General features: G+C 38.4%; 2 protein-coding genes across 2 annotated transcripts; both read right to left on the reverse strand.

Annotated features, from left to right (window-relative positions):
* Positions 1–2672: 2672 nt before the first annotated feature.
* On the reverse strand, positions 2673–8530 carry LOC102918981 (olfactory receptor 4A5-like). Its single transcript, XM_015991095.2, has 3 exons — positions 7977–8530; positions 6244–6445; positions 2673–3906 (listed from the first exon to the last, which is right to left on the reverse strand). The coding sequence occupies exon 3, from the start codon at positions 3854–3856 to the stop codon at positions 2915–2917; it is 942 nt and encodes a 313-aa protein (XP_015846581.2). The 5' UTR covers positions 3857–3906; positions 6244–6445; positions 7977–8530; the 3' UTR covers positions 2673–2914.
* A 9144-nt stretch (positions 8531–17674) lies between these two features.
* LOC102919275 (olfactory receptor 4A5-like) lies at positions 17675–18625 on the reverse strand. Its single transcript, XM_006998189.2, has one exon. The coding sequence runs from the start codon at positions 18623–18625 to the stop codon at positions 17675–17677; it is 951 nt and encodes a 316-aa protein (XP_006998251.2).
* Positions 18626–21026: the final 2401 nt, after the last annotated feature.

Genomic DNA, 21026 nt, shown 5'->3' on the forward strand with positions numbered 1-21026 from the left:
GAATTACTGTGTTAACCTGTTGATATTGATGCACCATGGTTTGGTGACGTTAATGAAGTATTTAAGTTTTGATGTGAACACATCAGAAGTTTTTCCTGTGTTTTGTTAGCAAGAAATTCAAATGGTTCTAATAAGAGTTTGCTTTAAGATGTAATATTGAGAGAATTATAACTGTGCATAGCAATATTCATGTTAGAATTATGTTAACCTGTTAATGTTAATGATGAAGCTAAGGAAGTCTTTAAGTTTGATGCACTTGCATCAAGAGATTTTTCTTTTAAAATATAAAGAAGAGGGACCTGTTAGAGCCCACTAGGTTTCCTAGCGGCTGTTCCCAGCAGGTCTGCATAAGAGGATGATTAGACCATGGGCCTAGGTACCAGGTGTTTGTAAGGGTCTACACTTGACTGTAACTAACAAGGGGGTGGTCTTTTGCTCCACCCTTTGGCATTGTTATAAATAGCCGTTGGAATAAAATTCTGGGCTGGTGGATAAGAATCCAGGCCCACCCGAGACTATCCTGTATTTCTCTCTGTTTCTCTCCCCTCTTCATTTCTAAGTCTCTTATTCATCATTCCTCAAGAGTCCCTGGGGTAAATAAATAGGAGGGTTGATCCCCCACAAAGGTGGATGAATTCAAGGAACAATATTTTCCAGACACTTTTGCATGTGTGGATTCACAAAGACTGTGACATCATGCACACCACCTGCACAGATTCAAGCCACACAAAATCCCACTACTAAAAAGAGAAAGTGGAAATAAAGTTTCATACCAATGTTGTTGGTTGGTTTTTGTAGATGATTTTCTAAGCAGTCTTATTGAAGAAGAAACACAGAGCCAAATACAGAGGTGTAAGCAATAGAGATCAGAGCAATAGATGCCAACTAACCTTAGCTCACCATCTCTCCATAGCTTCCCAAGAGAGCCTCTTCCTGTCTAACCTGTGCCTTTATTGCCTTCCTGTTCTGCCTTCTATTGGCTCAAAGCTCAGCCACATCACTTTCTCATCACTGCCTGCCTATACATACCTCCAGGTCTCTATGGTTGGTACTTGGAATAAAGGCATGTGTCTCCATGCTTGGCTGTGTCCTTGAACACACAGAGACTCTCTGCCTGCCATATGATCGGATTAAGGACATGTGCTACCACTCCCTGACTTCTGTTTATGGCTATGACCTCTGATCTCCAGGCAAACTTTATTTATTAACATACAAATAAAAGATCACATTTCAGCACAAATAAAATATCACCACAGGTTTTTCTCTCTTGGGGAGCCTGCTACCAGGCTCCCAAATAAATCACACACAGAGGCTTATTCTTAATTATGAATGTCTGATGTTAACTTGTTCCTTGCCAGTTTTTCTTAACTTTAAATTATCCCATCTACCTTTTGTCTCCAGGCTTTTTCCTTTTCTTACTTCTGTACATCTTATTTTTACTCTTATTCTGTGGCTGGCTATGTGGATGGGTGGCTGGTCCCTAGCATCCTCCTCTCCTTATTCTTGATCTTTCTTCTTTTCCTTCCAGATTGCTCCTTTTGTTTATTCTCTCTGCCTGCCAGCCCCGCCTTTCCTTTCTCCAGCCTTGCTTTTGGCTGTTCAGCTCTTTATCAGATCATCAGGTGTTTTAGTCAGGCAAAGTAACATAGCTTCACAGAGGTAAACAAATGCAACACAAAAGAATGCAACACATCTTTGTATCATTAAACAAATGTTCCACAGCATAAACAAATGTAACACACCTTAAAATAATATTCTACAACAAACCAAGAAGCTATGTATAACTGATACCTGCTGGGAGAGATGAGAACAGTATTTTCCAATGGGGTGTCACTGGGTATATCAACCACACTCCAGGACAGGCCTCAGGCTCTATAGTGGTCGCGCAACAGAAAATGAATTCCATGGGTTTGTTGTTTTGGTTTAGATTCCTTTGTTTCTGGGGGTGTTGTCCATTTTGTTTGGCTTGGCACGTTTTCTCTTAATGGATTTTATTTGTTTTGATGTTTGTTTCATTTTGTTCCTGTTTTCTTTTTTCATTTAAGAATTTTTTTAATTCATTTTACATACCAACCACAGATCCCCCTCTCATCCTTCCTCCCGCTCCCTCCCCAAGCCTTCCCCCAGACCCACTCCCCATTCCCCCCCTTCCAAAAGGGTAGGGGCTCCCATGGGGAGTCAGCAAAGCCTGGAAAGTTCAGTTGAGGTAGGACAAGGTTGAGAGGGAAGATAAAGGTGGGTTTTGAGGGGAGGAGGATCTGGGAGCAGGTATGGAAGGAGAAAAACTAAAACCAAAATATATTGCATGACAAAATTTTATAGTTGAAGCTTTCTCCTGTCCTGAGCAGCTCCACAGACCCCGCAACCACTTATAAAATAATCACTCAGAAACTTATATTAATTAAACAGCTAAGCCATTAGCTCCGGCCTACCACTGACTAGATCTTACATTTAAACTCAGACCATTTCTGTTAATGTATATGTCACCACATGTTCCTATATGGTGTTACCTGTTGCTTTTACATGCTGCTCCCTGGTTGGCAGGCTGGTGTCTCCTCCTCAGCCTTCTTGCTCCCACAGTTCTTTCTCTACTTGTCCCGCCTATACTTCCTGCCTGGCTACTGGCCAATCAGCATTTTATTTAAACAGAGAAATAACCAAAGTAAAATTTTAAAGAAAACCATTTATTAAAAATTTCATTTATCAAAAATTTGTTAAAAAGTATAGCTAATAAAAGAATAATACTATGCCCAACGATACTAACTGTAAAAAAAACACAACAAAAACAATACTTTCCCATTACATTCACAATAACAGTATTTTCAAAATATCAAGGGCTGGTGAATGTTCAAGATGGAATACATACTACTAGAATTCATTCATCATTGTTGCCTAGTGCTTTGTAACATAAGCATCAAGAAGAAAGGCTTAATCTATTGGGACTTAATAACTTTTGCAGGAGCTTTTCTATAGAATTTTTCATCTCTGAATTCCTCAAAGTATATATTAAAGGATTCAACATGGGAGTGACAATGGTATAAAATACAGTAATGGCTTTATCAACAGGAAAACTAGAAACAGGTCTAACATACATGAAAATACAGGGAACAAAAAAGAGGAAAACTACAGTGATATGGGAGCTGCAGGTGGACAGAGCTTTACGTCTCCCTTCCAGACTGTGATTCCTGAGAGATCTTAGGATGATTCCATAGGAGAGTAGTAGGAGGATGAAGATCACTATACACATGGCCCCATTATTGCCAATGACAGAGAGGCCAATGAAGTAGGTATCAGTACATGCAAGTAGCAATAGTGGGTATATGTCACAGGCAAAGTGGTCAATGATATTGGGACCACAGAAAGGAAGTTTATACACAGCAAGAACTTGAAACAAAGCATGTATGAAACCTCCCACCCAGGCCATCACTAAGAAGATGATACATACCCGTCGATTCATGATAATCAAATAATGCAGAGGCTTACAGATGGCCACATAACGATCACAGGCCATTGCTGCTAGAATAGCAATCTCAGTACCACCAAATAAATGCTCTATAAAGAGCTGGCTGATGCATGCTGTGAAGGAGATAGTCTTTTTAACACGGAGCAAGTCTACAATCAACTTGGGTGAGATGGCAGTGGAATAAACAGCATCCATGAGTGACAGAGAGGCAAGGAAGAAGTACATTGGGGAGCCCAAGGAGGGGCTGACAATCACTGTCCCCACTATGAGCAGATTCCCCACCATTGTCACAATGTAGATGAGTGAAAACATAACAAATAATGCTTTTTGCCCAGCAGGATCCTGAGTGAAGCCCAGCAGGACAAACTCGGTGACATTGTTGTTCTGGTCCATTTATTCTTCTATCAGGCTTGTTTCAGAGAAGGAGATCAGAAGACTAGGACCTGACATGAATTGTGAACAAGACTGTGAGTCATGTTGCACATACTGTCTTCTAGATTAGTTAACCCGTGGTAGCTCTTTACTAAATATCTGTTGAGCTTCCCCCTTGAAACAAATTTCATTCCATTTCTGTTAATAAATTTATCATTACTAGGTTTATCTCAGTATCAGTGAATCTCTAGACAGAAATACAGACAGAGTTATCTGTGTCACCCACACATTTAAAAGTATTTAAAATTCATTACACAGTAGCCTATACAATGGGAAAAGATCTTTGCCAACCCCCCATCTGACAGAGAGCTGACATCCAAAATATATAAAGAATTCAAGAAAGTAGACATCAAAAAAATCCAATGGTGCAATTAAAAATGGGGTATAGATAGATGTAAACAGAGAATCCTCAACAGAACCTCAAATGAATGAGAATCACTTAAAGAAATGCTCAACATCCTTAGTCATCAGGGAAATGCAAATCAAATTTACTCTGAGATTCCATCTAAAACCTGTCAGAATGACTAAGATCAAAAACACAAGTGACAGCTCATGCTGGTGAGGATCTAAAGCAAGGAGAACACTCCTCCATTGCTGGTAGGAATGCAAACTTGTACAGCCACTTTGGAATTCAATATGGCAGTTTATCAGAAAATTTGGAATCAATCTACCTCAAGGCTCAGCTATACCACTCCTGGGCACATACCCAAAGGACACTCAATCCTACAACAAGGACACTTGCATGATTATGTTCATAGCAGCTTTATTCATAATTGCATGAGAACTGGGAACAGCCTAGCTGTCCCTCATCAAATAATGGATAAAGAAAATGTGGTCCATTTACACAATTAAGTATTACTCAGCTGTTAAAAACAATGACATAATGAATTTTTTGACAAATGGATAGAATGGGAAAACATCATCTTGAGTGATGTAACCCACACTCAGAAAGATAAACATAGAATGTACTCACTCATAAGTGGATATTAGCTATTAAGTAAAGGATAACCATGCTACAATCCACAGACCCAAAGAAGCTAAATTATAAGGTATGCTGAAGGATGGATGCATGGATATCACTGTAAAGGTGAAATAGAATAGACACTGTGTTTGGACAGGAGGAGGGGTCTGGATGTGAGGGTAAGGATAGGAACAGGAAGGATTAGGTGGGAGGAGGTTGGAGGGAGAGAGTACTAGGAGAGACAACTGGAATCTAGGGGCATCTCTGGGATGAGTTAGAAATCTAGTGCAATGGAAAGCTCCAGCAATTTGTCAGAGTAACTCTAGCTAAGACTCCTAGTAATAGAGGAGATAGAGCCTAAACTAGCCACCTCCTGTATCCAGGCAAGACTTCCAGTGGAGGGATTAGAAAACCAACCCAGGCACACAATTTGACCTGCCTACAAGATGTTTTGGGGTAAAAATGGAACAGAAATTGTGGGAGAGACCAATCAATGACTGGCCCAGCTTGAGACCCATACCATGAAAGGGAGTTTACCCCCAAGGACTTCACTGTCTGGGTCTCCAAAAGCATAACACTCAAAGAAAATTATAGCTAAAATGCAAAGATGTTGGTTGTATTCATTTTCTAAGCATGAGAACAAACATGTCTCTGTTTGCATCCTGAAAACCAAGGGGATTGGACAGTATTTCCCAGTCTCACAGTCTCTAATGGTCTACAGCACTGTTATTTCTGACCTCTTTCCTTTCTATTCTATTGCCATTTTCCACTTCTTCATATTTGCACAATATTTCCAAGTTTAACATGGCTTCCTAAATGATACAAATAATGTAAAACTGAATGTAATAACTACTGTGACCAAATAATGTCTCTAATTTTTTTTGTACAAGGTGTAGCAAAAAAGAATCTGAGAAATACTCATTCAGGAAAAGAGCAGTGATGAAAGCTGTGGACTGTGCAGCTACACACCTGGTTACAGCATGAGGTTCATTCAGTTTGCATCATCCTGATCTTAATCATCTTAGTAAGTCTCCTTCTGCCTCTGTTTCACCATTTGTACCACAGGGACTTGCATAATATCCCTCTCCTAGAGTACTATGTTGGTGTTCTTATAAATGCCTATACCTCATTCAGAACATCAGACATCTCAGTGGTGGTTATGATCACTATTCTTGGATGTTTTACTGTGAGCACCCGCTGACAATAAGTCATGAGAATTTCTGTCCATTAACAGCAATATAGACATAGTCTGGGTTAGAAAAATCATCATATGTGTTGCTCATGAACCACTTTTTGGATTTAGATTGAAATCGTATATCTTAGGAATGATTTGTTTTATTATAAATACTAATTAATTTATCATATTTAAAATATTATCAATATTTACCCGTGAAAAAAAGACATTTGGACTAATAGCAAGCAAAATTCCATTTGCACAGATTTGTCATCAAGAAGGCCATGTGCAGAGTCAGAGTGGTTGTAGAAGCAGTTGGGATGCATCTTACACGTGTCTCACTCACATATATGCTTCCATTGAGTCAGAACATCTATCATTGTCATTCTTGAAGTACCCAAATGCCAAAGGCCACCTGTCACAGAGCATAAGAATATTGTATCACTTAAGCAAAGTCTGTCTTCTACACTTTATTTCTACATAGTTCAGTTGCATTCAGTATTGATCAGCATTGGTTTTCACCAGGCTAAACCTTCTAGAGCCTAATGTGATTATTCATATAATAGAGAAAAAACAGAGTACATAAGCTACACACTACTAGACTTGTATATAATGTACAGTATCAAAGGGTTGATTCTATAAACACTGGAAAATAGTATGACTACTTTCAATTTGCATGACTATTAACAGTTATAGAAAAATAATAGTTTAATCCAGTTTTTAAGAACAAATCATTTTTTGAAAAATGGTCTTCTCTTTAATAACTTGCATAGCACTGAACTTTTATTAACCCTAAAGAGGAGTGAAATAATATCACTTGCCAAAACAAAGATGCAATTGAAAATAAACATATTAGTCATCTTATCAGTATCAGAAGGAATAGAATTATATTTTCTCTTGCTCGTGAGTCTTAGACTTTCAGTAGAAACATAAAATCAATTACTCACAGAAGACATGAGAGTGGAAGGGAAAATATCCAGGAAAATAAGAGGAACTTGAGGGACAAAAGGGTAAAGAAGAGGAGAGCAGGAACGTGCAGGACAGTGTTTACCCCAATCACACCAAAGAATTCATGAAAATGTCTTTGCATAATCCAATAAAATGTTTTAAATATCCTGTGCAGCATTGTTCAATAACAGTCAAAAAAGCCTCTGTGGTCGAAGTTGATGTATTCTTACATTGTTTTTTCTATTTACATATAATAACATATTCATTCGGCAATTTCAAAAGATACAAACATAAAATACAACATCAAGCAACTGAAGTATAATACATATTTGGTCTTGTACACCTTAAACACTTGAGAGGACACGCAATTTTTAACTTTCCTGTTTAAATATATTCTAAAGTGATTAGGCATCCTTTTTAACAAAACACATAAAACACAATGTCCCATAAAACAAAAATAATAAATCACTGTCCTTTATCCTATACACAATATTAATAATGCAATAGCAATATGTTTCACTTGCCTTTTTGTTGAAATGTTACATAACCCTCCCAAAAAGCAATCTTTGACACTAATAGCAAATATACTTATATTTTATGATAAATTTCTTTGTGTAGCATCTGAATTTTCCCAAGTTAGATACTTGCTGTGAGAACATATGACTTAAAATATCAGCTGTACTTCAGTGTTTTGCAGGGATCTTTAGCTAGTATTCCTTGTTTGTGGTTTCATGTACTCACAACATGGTTCTCATTTGTGTTCCAGAAAAATCAAAGGTTCCTTTTCTAGGATAGCTGAAATTATTTCATGTACCTATGTGACTTCATGGAACACATAACAACATATAAATATTCAATAGATGAGGAAAGAGCACCAAGAGACTGCAGAAAAGACATTTCCACAAAAATTTCTATTATCTTAGTTTTTCAGAGAAATGTTAAGAATATCCAAGTTAAAACTTAAATTTTAAATATTGAAATTTAATGTCAAAACTTACTCAAAATAGTAGATGAACATTGTCACATTCTAAGGAAATTTCTTCATAAAAATCAAAGATGTATTTGCATGTGTGTAAAATGTCTACCAAATAAATAGAAATTGTTAATGCTCTTTATATGGTCATGTTAATTAAAAATTCACAGCCCTACAATTAGTTATATGAATTTTTCTCTCTTAATCAACTGTACTAAAGGCATTAAAAAGTCTTGACTTTAACGAAGTAGAGCAACATCCTTGTGTCTCACAAATAAGCCAGGGAATCAATATGACAAATCAGTGATTTAAGTTACTGAAGCATTAATGGTGAAAGTTTCTCATGAATACTACCAGAAGTCTTCTTTGTCCATCACTCAGAATCTCTGTAAATTTCTTTCCTTTCTTGTTAAAAACATTTACTGTATGCAGAAGACCCCAGGAAATTGAGCCTATACACAAACTGCCATAACAATGAATACAGCATAAAGATGGGATACATCAAGGGTTAAATACCGAAGGTTTCCTGGGTCATTTGGTCAGGAAAACTTTTCTTCCATTTATATTCACAATACTATCTATGACTTTCACACCATCACTATTTAAATAGATAAGCTTGTTAAAATATTTGGAACAAGTTCAAACGAGCTCATCTCTTTTGAACAGACTTCTTTTCAATAATCCCTAGAGGTAAAGGCCTTGTATGTTGCCAAGAATGAGTAGCTAACAGCCAAGCTGATTTTAAAAAAAATCTATAATAAGAAAACAAATTTCCTAGTATAATGATCAAGAAACTATGAGCTAATGTTGAAGTATGAAATATTTAAATAATGTGGGTAACATTTAAAATACCTTTGAGGAGGAAGCAACCTCAGTCCCCATTCCCAATATCACCTAGCAAACCACAGTCCTTCACTGATGGTCAGAGAGAATCTGCACAGCTGCTTTGAGCTACAGAGTTTGAAGTACAGTCTGTGAAGTTTGTACTTATTATCTAATTTTGGGACAGACAATGTTTCTGCTCTTTGGTAGCATGGAAGCTTTTGATGGAGGCCTTAATTTATGTGAAATAGGACTATAATAACTTTCGTTGTGTTCATTTAATTCTGTAATTACTGTATGATATTAATTGAATAACTCCACTAGTAAAAGTTATTTTAAAAAATGATTAAAAATATCCTGTTACTGAGCTTTTTATTTGGTCATTGGCTCCAGTGAGTAGATGCTCCCATGTGCTTACTTCCAGGTTGGATCTTCTGTGTCACAAAGACCTAGATACAAGGTCACAACACTGGCAGCTGATAGGTTCCACTAAAATATGCAATTTAAAATTTGTGTGACAAATTATTTAATGCAGCAACCTCAAATGTGTTATTTGTAAAATAAAGAACATGTCTGATAAAGATGCTTTTACTGTTAGGAAATGGAGGGAACAGATATGGGTATAATTTTTTTTTAGGTAAAATAAGCAAGACAGTTGTATAGCTTGATCTGCTTAAGGGCCCCCCTAGCAGTAGGATCAGGATCCATCCCTGGTGCATGTTCTGGCTTTTGGGGGACCACTACCTATGGTAGGACACCTTGCACAGCCTTGAGGCAGGGGGAGAGGCTTGGAACTGCCTCTACTGAATGTACCAGGCTCTGCTGACTCCCCAAGGGAGGCCTTACCTCCTTGAAGGAGGGAATAGCGAGTGGGTTGGGGAGGAAGGTTGGAGGGGCAGGAGGAGGGAAGAAGGTGATCTGTGATTGATATGTAAAATGAATAAAAATATTCTCAATAATAAAAAATTATCACTCAAAGATGGAGAATTGAAATATAGGAAGACATTGTATTCTTTGTCCTTTCCATCTGAATTCAAACACCTACTAAAGCTTTTAACTTACTGTTTTCCACATCATGTGATGATTCCAACAAATCAAAATCCAAACTGCATGTAAGAGAAAATAAGCTTAATAACTAAAAGTGTTGACATGCCAGCCAGAGCATGACTGCCAGCTGAACCATGCCCCTGTCTGTATTCTGTTACCAGGGTCTCTTTACAGGGCCCATGCTGGCCTAGATTTTCCCTGACCCCACTACGGGGCCCTGTCCCCAGCCCCAAAGTCCTTCCACCACTAGGAGCAGGCCACACGATCCAGAACCAGCACAATCCACACCAGCTTAAACAGACTTCAGCTACTCGGGTGATTCTTGGAAACACTGACAATTATAGTTCTGTCCTTCAGTGGGTGTGAAAGCCTTTGATGGAGTGTGAGATGAAGTCACAGTTACGCTCATTCTGTTCATTTATTCCATTAATCTGTATTCAATAGTCATGGGACAATGGTTTATAAAAGAAATTGTTATTTTCTAAGAAGCAGCGGTGCCAAAGGCCTCCAATGCTATCATTTTCCCTCAGTCCCAGTAATGTATCCTCATGTGTTTAGTTAAACGTTGGCCCTTCACTGTCACAAAGGTCTAGATACAAGACCACAAGTAGGTGATAGAATCTACCAAAAGTTGTTTTTTATTAATTTAACAAATAAATTAAATCCAGCAACCTTAAATATATTATTTGTAAGATAACATGGCTGATCTGTGTCTCATACAACTCTAAGTGGAAGAAGCATCCAATGTGATCAAATATCTAAGAAATTCAGAAAACTGTATAGCACATAATTTAATTATAATACACAAAATAAAAATTATATAGTTCAAGAATACACATATTTATAGTCAAACTATATTTTAAAATACATTTTTGTTTGTTTGGTTGGTTTTTTTCCCATTATATCTGTTTTTTTTTATTTTATAATTTAATTTAATTTTACATATCAGCCACTGATTCCCTTGTTCTCCCCCATCCCACCCGCCCCCAACTCCCACCTTCCCCCCAGCCTGCCCCCCCCCAATTTCCATCTCCTCCAGGGAAAAGACTCCCTTGAGGATTGAGTTCAACCTGGTAGATTCAGTCCAGGCAGGTCCAGTCCCCTCCTCCCAGGCTGAGCCAAGTGTCCCTGCATAAGTCCCAGGTCTCTAACAGCCAGCTTATGCACTGAGGACAGGTCCTGGTCTCACTGCCTGGATGCCTCCCAAACACATCAAGCCAATCAACTTTCTCGCTTATCCAGAGGGCCTGATCCAGTTGGGGGCTCCTCAGCTATTGGTTCATAGTTCATGTGTTTCCATTCATTTGGCTATTTGTCCCTGTGCTTTTTCCAATCTTGGTCTCAACAATTCTCTCTCATACAAACCCTCCCTTTTCTCGCCAATTGGACTCCCGGAGCTCCACCTGGGGCCTGACCATGGATCTCTGCATCCGATTCCCTCGGTCATTGGATGAGATTTCTAGCATGACAATTAGGGTGTTTGGCCATCCTATCACCAGAGTAGGTCAGTTCGGGCTGTCTCTCAACCATTGCCAGCAGTCTATTGTGGGGGCATCTTTGTGGATTTCTGTGGGACTCTCTAGTACTTTGCTTCTTCCTATTCTCATGTGGTCTTCATTTATCATGGTCTTTTATTCCTTGTTCTCCCTCTCTGTTCTTGATCCAGGTGGAATCTCCTGCTCCCCTAAGCTCTCTTTCCCTCAAACCTTGCCCTTCATTACCCCCACTCACATCCAGGTTGTTCATGTAGATGTCATCCATTTCTCTGTCACTGGGCGATCCCTGTGTCTTTCTTGGGGTCCTGTTTTCTAGGTAGCCTCCCTGGAGTTGTGAGTAGCAGTCCAGTCATCTTTGTTTTACATCTAGTATCCACCAATGAGTGAGTACATACCATGTTTTTCTTTCTGAGTCTGGGTTACCTCACTCAGGATGATTTTTTTCTAGATCCATCCATTTGCCTGCAAATCTCATGATGTCATTGTTTTTCTCTGCTGAGTAGTACTCCATTGTGTATATGTACCACATTTTCTTTATCCATTCTTCAGTTGAAGGGCATCTAGGTTGTTTCCAGATTCTGGCTATTACAAACAATGCTGATATGAACATAGCTCATCTGTTTTATTGCTTTTTCATGATTTTCTTTCAGGCCTTTATGGCTTTCTTCTGCTTTATTTGTCCTTTCCTCTAGTTTTTTTATAGCGTTCTTCCCATTTTTTGTTTATCTTTTCCTCAATTTCATTTGTGATTCCTTCTATATAAGCCTCTACCCTCTTCATGATGTTATTCATAAGGTTGCTTTCTTCTGCTTCTTCCATTTTGTGATGTTCAGGTCTAGCTGTTGGAGGAGGGCTAGGTTCTGGTGATGCTGTATTGCTCTTCATTTTGTTGTATGTACTTCTGCCTTGATGTCTGCCCATCTCCTTGTGGATTTGTTCTTGGTCTTATCAGGGCTCTTGGTCTAGACAGAGCTGACAGATTCAGGAAGCCTCTCTGTCTTGTCCAGATGGGAGGTCCAGGGCAGGAAGGGAGCTGGGGCTTGTCTCTAAGTCTCAGGAAGTGGCTGGGGTCTCACGCAGATGGGCGTGGGAGCAGGGCATGGAGATTGCAGGTTTTGCCGGGGTTTTGGAGAAGGGGAACCTTCCCTGTGGGGGTGGAGAGGATCCTACCCGATGGCCAGAACCTCTTGTCCTGATGTGAGGTCCTGGGCAGGATGGGAGCTCAATTTAGCAACCTTTTCAAACAAATATCTTTTTGCAGTTAAAAACATCAAAGACAACACAATCCAGATTATCTGTGTAATATCCATCTTTATGTGCCTTATTTTTCCTATTACCTTTACTGTCTCTTTAAAGACTTTATTTTTTTTAACTATTTCTTTATATAACTGTCTATATAATGTCCTTCTCAATCTCTTTTGATTAATTTTAGTTTGAAGTCTATTTTGTTGGATATTAGGATAACTACACCAGCTTGCTTCTTAAGTTCATTTGATTGGAAAATCTCTTCTCAACCTTTTACTCTGAGGTAGTGTCTGTCTTTGAAGTTAAAGTATGTTTCTTGTATGCAGAATGATGGATCCTGTTTTCATATCCATTCTGTTAACCTGTGTCTTTTTATAGGTAAATTGAGTCCATTGATATTAAAGGATATTAATGACCAGTGATTGCTAATTCCTGTTATTTTTTGGTTGTAGTGTGTGTGTGTGTGTTTCTCTTCTTTGGGATTTGTTGGTGTGGAATTATCTATTGCCTGTGTTTTCATGGATGCATCTAACTTCCTTAGGTTGGAGTTTACCTTCTCGTTCTTTCTGTAGGGCTGGAATTTTGGATGTGTTGTTTAAATCTGTTTTTTCATGTAATATCTTGTTTACTCTGTCTATGGTGATAGAAAGTTTTTCTGGGTATAATAGTCTGGGCAGGCATCTGTGGCCTGTTAGTATCTGCATAATGTCTGTCTATGACCTTCTGGCTTTCCAAGTCTCCATTGAGAAGTCAGATCTTATTCTGATGGGTCTGCCTTTATATGTTATTTGGCCTTTTTTCTTTGCAGCTCTTAATATTCTTTCCTTATTCTGTGTGTTTAGTAGTTTGATTATTATGTGGTGATGGGACTTTTTTCAGGGTATAGTGTATTTGGTGTTCTGTAAGCTTCTTATATCTTCATAGGCATTTCCTTCTTTTAATAGGGAAATTTTTCTTATATGATTTTGTTGAATATATTTTCTGTGCTTTGACCTGGTATTCTTCTCCTCTTCTATCCTTATTACTCTTAGGTTTGGTCTTTTCATAGTGTCCCAGATTTCCTGGACGATTTGTATTCTGACTTTGTTGGCTTTAGTGTTTTCTTTGACCAACAAATCTATTTCCTCTATTTGTATCTTTAAAGTCAGAGATTCTCTCTTCCATCTCTTGCATTCTATCGGTTATGCTTGCATTTGTACTTCCTGTTCATTTACTTGGATTTTCCATTTCCATCATTTCCTTTGGTTTGTGTCTTCTTTATTACCTCTATTTCAATTTGCAAGTCTTGAACTGTTTCCTTCACCTGTTTGAGTGCTTTTCCTTGACTTTATTTAAGGGATTTATTGATTTCTTCCAATTTTTTGTCTTTTCCTTGATTTCTTTAAGGGAATTTTTTAGTTCCTCTTTAAAGGCCTCTATCATCTCCATAAAGTCATTTTTAAGCTCATTTTCTTCTACTTCTTCTTTGTTGGGATATTCAAGTCTTGCTATTGTAGACCCACTAGGTTCTGGTGCTCCTATATTGCTCTTTATGTTGTTGAATGTATTATTGCAGTAGCATCTACTCATCTCTTTTTCCAGTTGGTGCAAGTGGTGTCTGTTTCTCAGAGAGCCACTCTTGGTCCAATTGGCTGTATCTCAGGGACCTGCTGAGGTGTTGATGGGTAGGTTTGGGGGATGGAGTGGGACTTGCAGATATTAGGGTCTGATGTGGGCAGGCCTGCCTGCAGGAGTCTGGGACTTGCAGACATTAGGGTCTGATGTGGGCAGGCCTGCCTGCAGGAGTCTGGGACTTGCAGATATTAGGGTCTGATGTGGGCAAGCCTGCCTGCAGGAGTCTAGGACTTGCAGATATTAGGGTCTGATGTGGGCAGGCCTGCCTGCAGGAGTCTTGCCTGCTGGCCTGCAACTAAAGGCTACAATTGGTGGGGGGTGAACCTAAACTTTTCAAATGTACGTCGAAGATAAAATTTTTTCCAAACTCCATAGCTTCATCTCTACCCCTAGTCTATCTGTCCTGACAGATCTGAAATCAACTATAGAGCGCTCTAGCAACTTCAGAGCCAACCCTAGCCGTTTACTCAGAGTCTACATCCTGGTCCAGCCTTACAGATTACATTTTCCTATGGTACAACAGGTGAAACAGCCTGCTCTTACAAACCTTGACCAGGAACCCAGCTTGCTTGGGTCCCCTTACAACATGCCCCAGTCTCAGTAGGAAGCAGTCAGAAAGAACAGCACCTACTTACCCAACACCCAAAAACACAATAATAAATCAAAAAAGTTGGAATGAAGAGACTCTGGCCAGCCCAAGCATGGTGAGCATGGCCCTGGCAGTTCTTTCTCTTTTCCCTCATTCTCTCTGCCTTGCTAAAAACTGTTAGGTTACATTCCTAAAGCTAGCCTCCAAGGTCCATTCCCTTATTTAGTCACTTCCTTCTCCTGAGGCTGACCACTGAAGTCCATCAATCAAAAGTTCCCTTTAGCTGACCTAATTAAGATGCTCAATTAAAATCAAACAACTCATCCTAACACAGAGTTTCCCCTTTTACCTTTATAAGCCATCATTTGCCTATGGGCCATGTCTTTCTCCTCTCTGGCCAGAGACAATCCTTTGTCCCTCTGGGACAAATACCCATTCTCCCTCTCCATTGCTCTTTTATCCTTCTCCTTTGTCCTCTATCTTCTGTCTTTGTCTCTTATTCCCTGCCCTTCATCCTCTGGGGCAAATAAATCTTCTTTATGAAGAGAACTTGGTCTTGGGTATCCTGAGACAATACTGATTCCTTCAATAATTATTAAAATACAAAATACCAATGAGAACACAAACAACTTCAAAAATAAATAACAGGGTGACCACAATTAGCACACATTTTAATAACATTAACTATAATGGCTTCACCTCTCCAGTCAGAAGGTATATAGTGACTGAATGGATCAAGAAACAAAATCCATCTCTGCTGCCTACAAAAAAGGACAGTGTAGTTTAAAGATATAGTAAAAGGATGGACAGACGGACTCTGACAAATGGGACCAGGAAGAAAGCAGATGTCTCAATCCTAATAACTGACAAAATAGATTCAAACTGAAACAAATCAGAAAAGATAAGGAGAGTCACTAGCTAGCTTTGGGAGGTTGCAGAAAAGCAAGAATGGGTTACTCAAACATACTCACCAGGCTAAACATGGGTGAATGATGTGGGAACTCTTGGGACAAGGGAGAAATATGGAGAGAGACAGCTGAAATTAGGGGCCATTTGAGGATTAATATAGAAACCTAATACAGCTGGGTGGTGGTGGCACAAACCTTCAAATCCAGCACTCAGGAGGCAGAAGCAGGCAGATATCTGTGAGTTCAAGGTCAGACTGGGCTACAGAGTGAGTTCCAGAAAAGGCTCCAAAGGTACACAGAGAAACCCTATCTCAAAAAAAGTGAAAGAAAAGAAAAGAAAGAAACCTAATACAGTAAAAGCTTTCTAAAACAGATAACTATATAAAGACCATCTAAATAAAATCACCAAATAATGGAGAAAACAGAGCCCAAATTGGGCATCTCTTCTCATCAGATGAGGCTTCCAGTATCAGAAACGGGTAATATATAATTGAGTTGTTGGCCACAGGGGTCCCATGGAAGCCCCCAAAGAACCCAACCTGTTGCCAAGGCTATATGTTGCTCACCATAAAATGACGGCAAGGCCCTATTGCTGAATACAACACCTACACAAATCATTGAACATGAAGAAGTTGAACTGGTACCTACATTGAGTCTTCACCCCCGTAGGATAGTATGCTTGATACTGGAAGGCACTCTGGACAATACTAAAGGAAAAATGTAAACACCAACCCAGCTATAAGTCCTTCAACCTACAATTGTGTCTGCATGATGTACTAGTGCAATGATAGCATCAACAGAGAGACCTACACCTGGACAATGTACAGAGAATGAAAGGCCTTGGAATACTCATTCTTAAATGGGATGTCTCCATCAAATCCCTACAGAGCTCAGGAAACCCTGCAGAAGAGGAGGCAAAAACAGTGTAAGAGCCAGAAGGGATAGAGGATACCAAGGAAACAATTCCTTCTAATATGGATTCACAAAGACTGAGGCAGCATGTACAGGGCCTGGATAGGTATACACAAGACAGGGTCCTACAACTGAAAGGATTAGAGGACACATGCTCTAATCCCTAACAAAGATGCTATCACCAGTTGATAACCACATGCAGTGAAAAGTCAGTTTTCTTCAAAGGAATCTCACTCACTGAAGATACAAACTAGTCTTACCAGTAAGTTCAGATTGCATCAATGGATAGCCAACATAAAATGAGCTCAATGACATATTTGGAGGTTCCTTGTCTCATAGCGCCATGTCCCAGCTTTTATTATATTATTATTATTTGTACTCTACAGGTCCTTGCATATATATTATGACTTCTGATTTTGTGTTTTTATGGGATTCCTGAATGTACAAACAAATGGGTCTCTGTGTCTACATTTGTTTCTTTTGCCTTTTCTTTGGCTCTTTTCCTTCTGTTTATTTATTTTTCCTATTCCAATTTGTTTGTTTTTCTTTTTTCTTATTTTATTTTATTGTTATCCCTTAGATGACTGTTTGTTTTCTAAGAAGAGACAGAAGTGTGTAAATCCAAATGGGAGAGAATGTGGGGAGGGTCTGGAAGGAGAAGAGGGATGGTCTGTGTAAAATATTTTTAGAAAATTTTTAAATAAAGTTTAATTTAATTGGAAGTTTGTATTCATCAAAACATATCAACGAATGAAAACAGTGTAAGCAAAAATTACAAATAGATGACTTTGCAACACATAAAAAAATTAAAAAATTAGATCAAGACAACCTAAAGAACTTCACCAATCCATATTGTTAAAAAAAATATTTTATTGAAAAATTGAAAGAAAGAAGAAAAATACACATTTTACAGAAAATAGTAAAAGTAGGAAATTCAACAAATGGCTGACAATGTAGCAATAAAAAAGAAAATTAAAATCACAAAGGATTCATTCACAAAAACACCAAATCACACAATTGCAAGTGTTAATAAGAATGTAGAAATTGTAAAATGCACTACTAGGGTATATACTTGATATTTTCTTTAAAATTAGGAGTAACAAGAAGAAATTCTTACTCTGTCTGAAGTGAACACTTGGCCCCAGAGCTTTTCCATAGATTTTTTAATCTCTAAATTTCTCAAAGTATATATTAAAGGATTCAATATGGGAGTAAAAACTGTATAAAAAACAGTAATGAACTTATCAATAGGAAAGTTGGAAACAGGTCTAACATACATGAAAATGCAGGGAGCAAAGAAGAGGACAACCACCATGATATGGGAACTGCATGTGGACAGGGCTTTGCGCCTTCCTTCCAGACTGTGAATGTTAAGAGAATTTAGAATGATTCCATAGGAGATGAGAAGGAGAATGAAGACCACTACAGAAATTGCTCCATTATTACCAACTACTGTGAGACCAAGGAAGTAGGTGTCAGTGCATGCAAGGCCTAATAATGGATACATGTCACAAGCAAAGTGATCAATGACATTAGGGCCACAGAAAGGAAGTTTATACACAGAAAGAACTTGAAGCAGAGCATGGGCAAATGCTCCAGCCCAAGATACCACCACCAAATTGATGCAAACCCATTTATTCATGATAGTCAAATAGTGCAGTGGCTTACAGATGGCCACATATCGATCATATGCCATAAAAACCAGAAGGAAGATCTCAACACCACCAAATAAGTGCTCTACAAATAGCTGGATCAAGCAAGCTGTGAAGGAAATGGTCTTTTTATCACAAAGTAGGTCTATAAGCAACTTGGGCAAAATGGTAGTGGAATACATGGCATCTATGAGGGACAGATAGGCAAGGAAAAAGTACATTGGTGAGTCTAAGGAGGGGCTGCCAATCACTGTCCCCACAACGAGCAGGTTGCCCACCATTGTTCCAATATATATGAGTAAAAACACGACAAATAATGCCTTTTTTCCAGCAGGATCCTGGGTGAGTCCCAAGAGTATAAACTCTGAAACACTGTTATTCCATCCCATTTGATCGCCTATAAGGCTTGTTTCAGAGAGAAAAGCTCAACAGAAAAACACCTTCCACGAATTTTGAGCAAACTTTGAATCAGTTCTGTGCTCTACAGTGGTGAACCTGTAGCTGATGTTCAGACAGCATCTGGTTTCTTTTATCTCTCTATAGACCTGTGTTTGGGTGTCTAGAATACTTGAAAGCATCCACTTCTATCTCATGACTTCAGTGGAATTCTAAACAGAAGAGTAGACAAAGTTGTCTCAGTCGTTCACATATGTGAAACTAGTTATTTATAACAAATTGTATCTTTGTATAGATAGCAGTAAACAAACACAGAAAAGAATCTACCTTTTAGGAATCCTGTAAAGAGAACAAGGGAGTTGGTTCACCCAGTAAAGCCTGCTGCCTCTAAGCCTAATGACCAGAGTTTGATCCCCAGTATAATGAAAGAGATGCTACCGTCATGAGTTGTCCTCTGACAGAGGAACATTCTTACACTAAAACACACAAAACCACAAAAGGTATATATGAACTGATGTGAAGCACTTGAGTATGCATAATAAGACCTCCTAGTCTCAGGCCAGACAAGTTTCAGCATGGAAGGTGGAGTTTGGCACAATATTCCACCCCAGGCTAAAGAGCTTTTAACAGTTGATGGCACCCAGAAAGAAAAGCAATTTTCTTTAAAGGGGAAGTCCCTGGTGGGTTGATCACTTATAGACTGTGTGTGTGTGTGTGTGTGTGTGTGTGTGTGTGTGTGTGTTATGCATGCACAAATATATAAATGCAACATGTTGAGTCCATTTTTTGTTGTTTGTGTATATAGTTTTAGGGCTGACCACTTTACATCAAATAGCCAGTTATTTTATTACAATTAAAAATGATCCAATCCTATGCCTTCTCACACTGGCTTTTTTGAATGCGATGCTTCTCATCTTTTGGATGCTGAATTTTCATGTGAGCACTTTCACTACCTAGGAAACATTCTATAAAAACCGTGTTCCTGTGTGTGTGTGTGTGTGTGTGTGTGTGTGTGTGTGTGTGTATAGTAATAATTGAGCAAGAAGCTGTCAGTTTCAGAGTCAGAAGAATATGAATGGAATTAGAGGGAAAGCACTTGGAAGGGGCTAAGAGGAAGTAGGCAAAGGGGGAAAACAATGCATTTATATTTTATTTAAAAATATATGGAAAACACAAAAATATGTCTCAGTATGCAACCTGAAAAACAAAAAGATCGTTAAGGAGATTTCAGAATCCTTTCTGGCAAAGAATCTGCAGTGCTCTTACTTTGTTTCCATTACTTCTAGTCCACTGTCACTAATTTATATATTTACATGATTGATTTCCAACCTTATTAAAGCTTCATGAATATTTTTCAGGGGTAAGTGGGTTGCAATAATTCTGCGATGAAGTGACAGCTGCAATTCATTTGTTCATGGTGTACCAAAAATGAATCTGCCACACAATGGGGCAGAGAGTAGCAAAGAGCTGAATGCTGTGTTTTCTGGGGCCGTATGCCTGAGTATGATGTATAACCCATTCACTTACCATTATCTTAACCTTGAACAACTTATTTACTCTATCTTTGTTTTCATTTTTACCCCAGGAACTTCCATATAATCTACTTCCTAGCATGTTTAGTTCAGTTTTCTTATTTTCCTGCATACTGTCTAAAGTGCTCCCAGCACCTGTGACATCTAAATGAATGAAAGCTACGACTGTTTTTCTTTGTGTGTCACTGTGAATATCAGCTCACAATGAGTCATCAGGAACTCATTCAACTTAATAAGAATTATAGGCATACTGGAATATATAAAGAACAGAATACATACACCTCATGAGCCACATCTTGAACACAAATCAAAGTAATATCTTTTTTTTTAATTATAAATGATCAGCCAATAGCTCAGGTTTATTACTAACTAGCTCTTACATTTTAAGTTAATACATCTTCCTTATTTACACTTTGTCAGGTGGCAGTACATTAATTAGCATGGTACATCCATCCTGGGAAGGAGAAAATCAAAGTAATATCTTAGGACTTACCAATTTCATTATATACCAGCATTTACCTGTTAAGAAGCTTATTTTGTCAGCAGTGAGCAATTCTATTCATGTATGAAGACATACGCAGAGTTTGAGCTCCCTTAAATGTCATTGTGATGCACCCTCAACATGCCCCATTCACACTGCTACTTTCACTTCACTCAGGAGACCTGTAGTTGTCATTCTTAAAACTTAAAACCTTTCTACTGTATAGCATAATTTATATCCAGCTCTTTCATTTCCTATATATCCTAGTACTTTTCTTTATTCAATGTTGGGTGTCATTAGAATAAATCTTCTAGAATCCCTTGTACTTATTTACCTAATAAAGTAAAAACACAATGGTTAAGCTACACCACACTTTAGCTG

The sequence above is a fragment of the Peromyscus maniculatus genome, chromosome 4 (genome assembly GCF_049852395.1).
Source record: "Peromyscus maniculatus bairdii isolate BWxNUB_F1_BW_parent chromosome 4, HU_Pman_BW_mat_3.1, whole genome shotgun sequence".
NCBI lineage: Eukaryota > Metazoa > Chordata > Mammalia > Rodentia > Cricetidae > Peromyscus > Peromyscus maniculatus.

Bases quoted from the DNA above. Each gene is read 5' to 3' on its own strand.
- LOC102918981 (XM_015991095.2), bottom strand. From the start codon at position 3,856: ATGGACCAGAACAACAATGTCACCGAGTTTGTCCTGCTGGGCTTCACT.
- LOC102919275 (XM_006998189.2), bottom strand. From the start codon at position 18,625: ATGGGATGGAATAACAGTGTTTCAGAGTTTATACTCTTGGGACTCACC.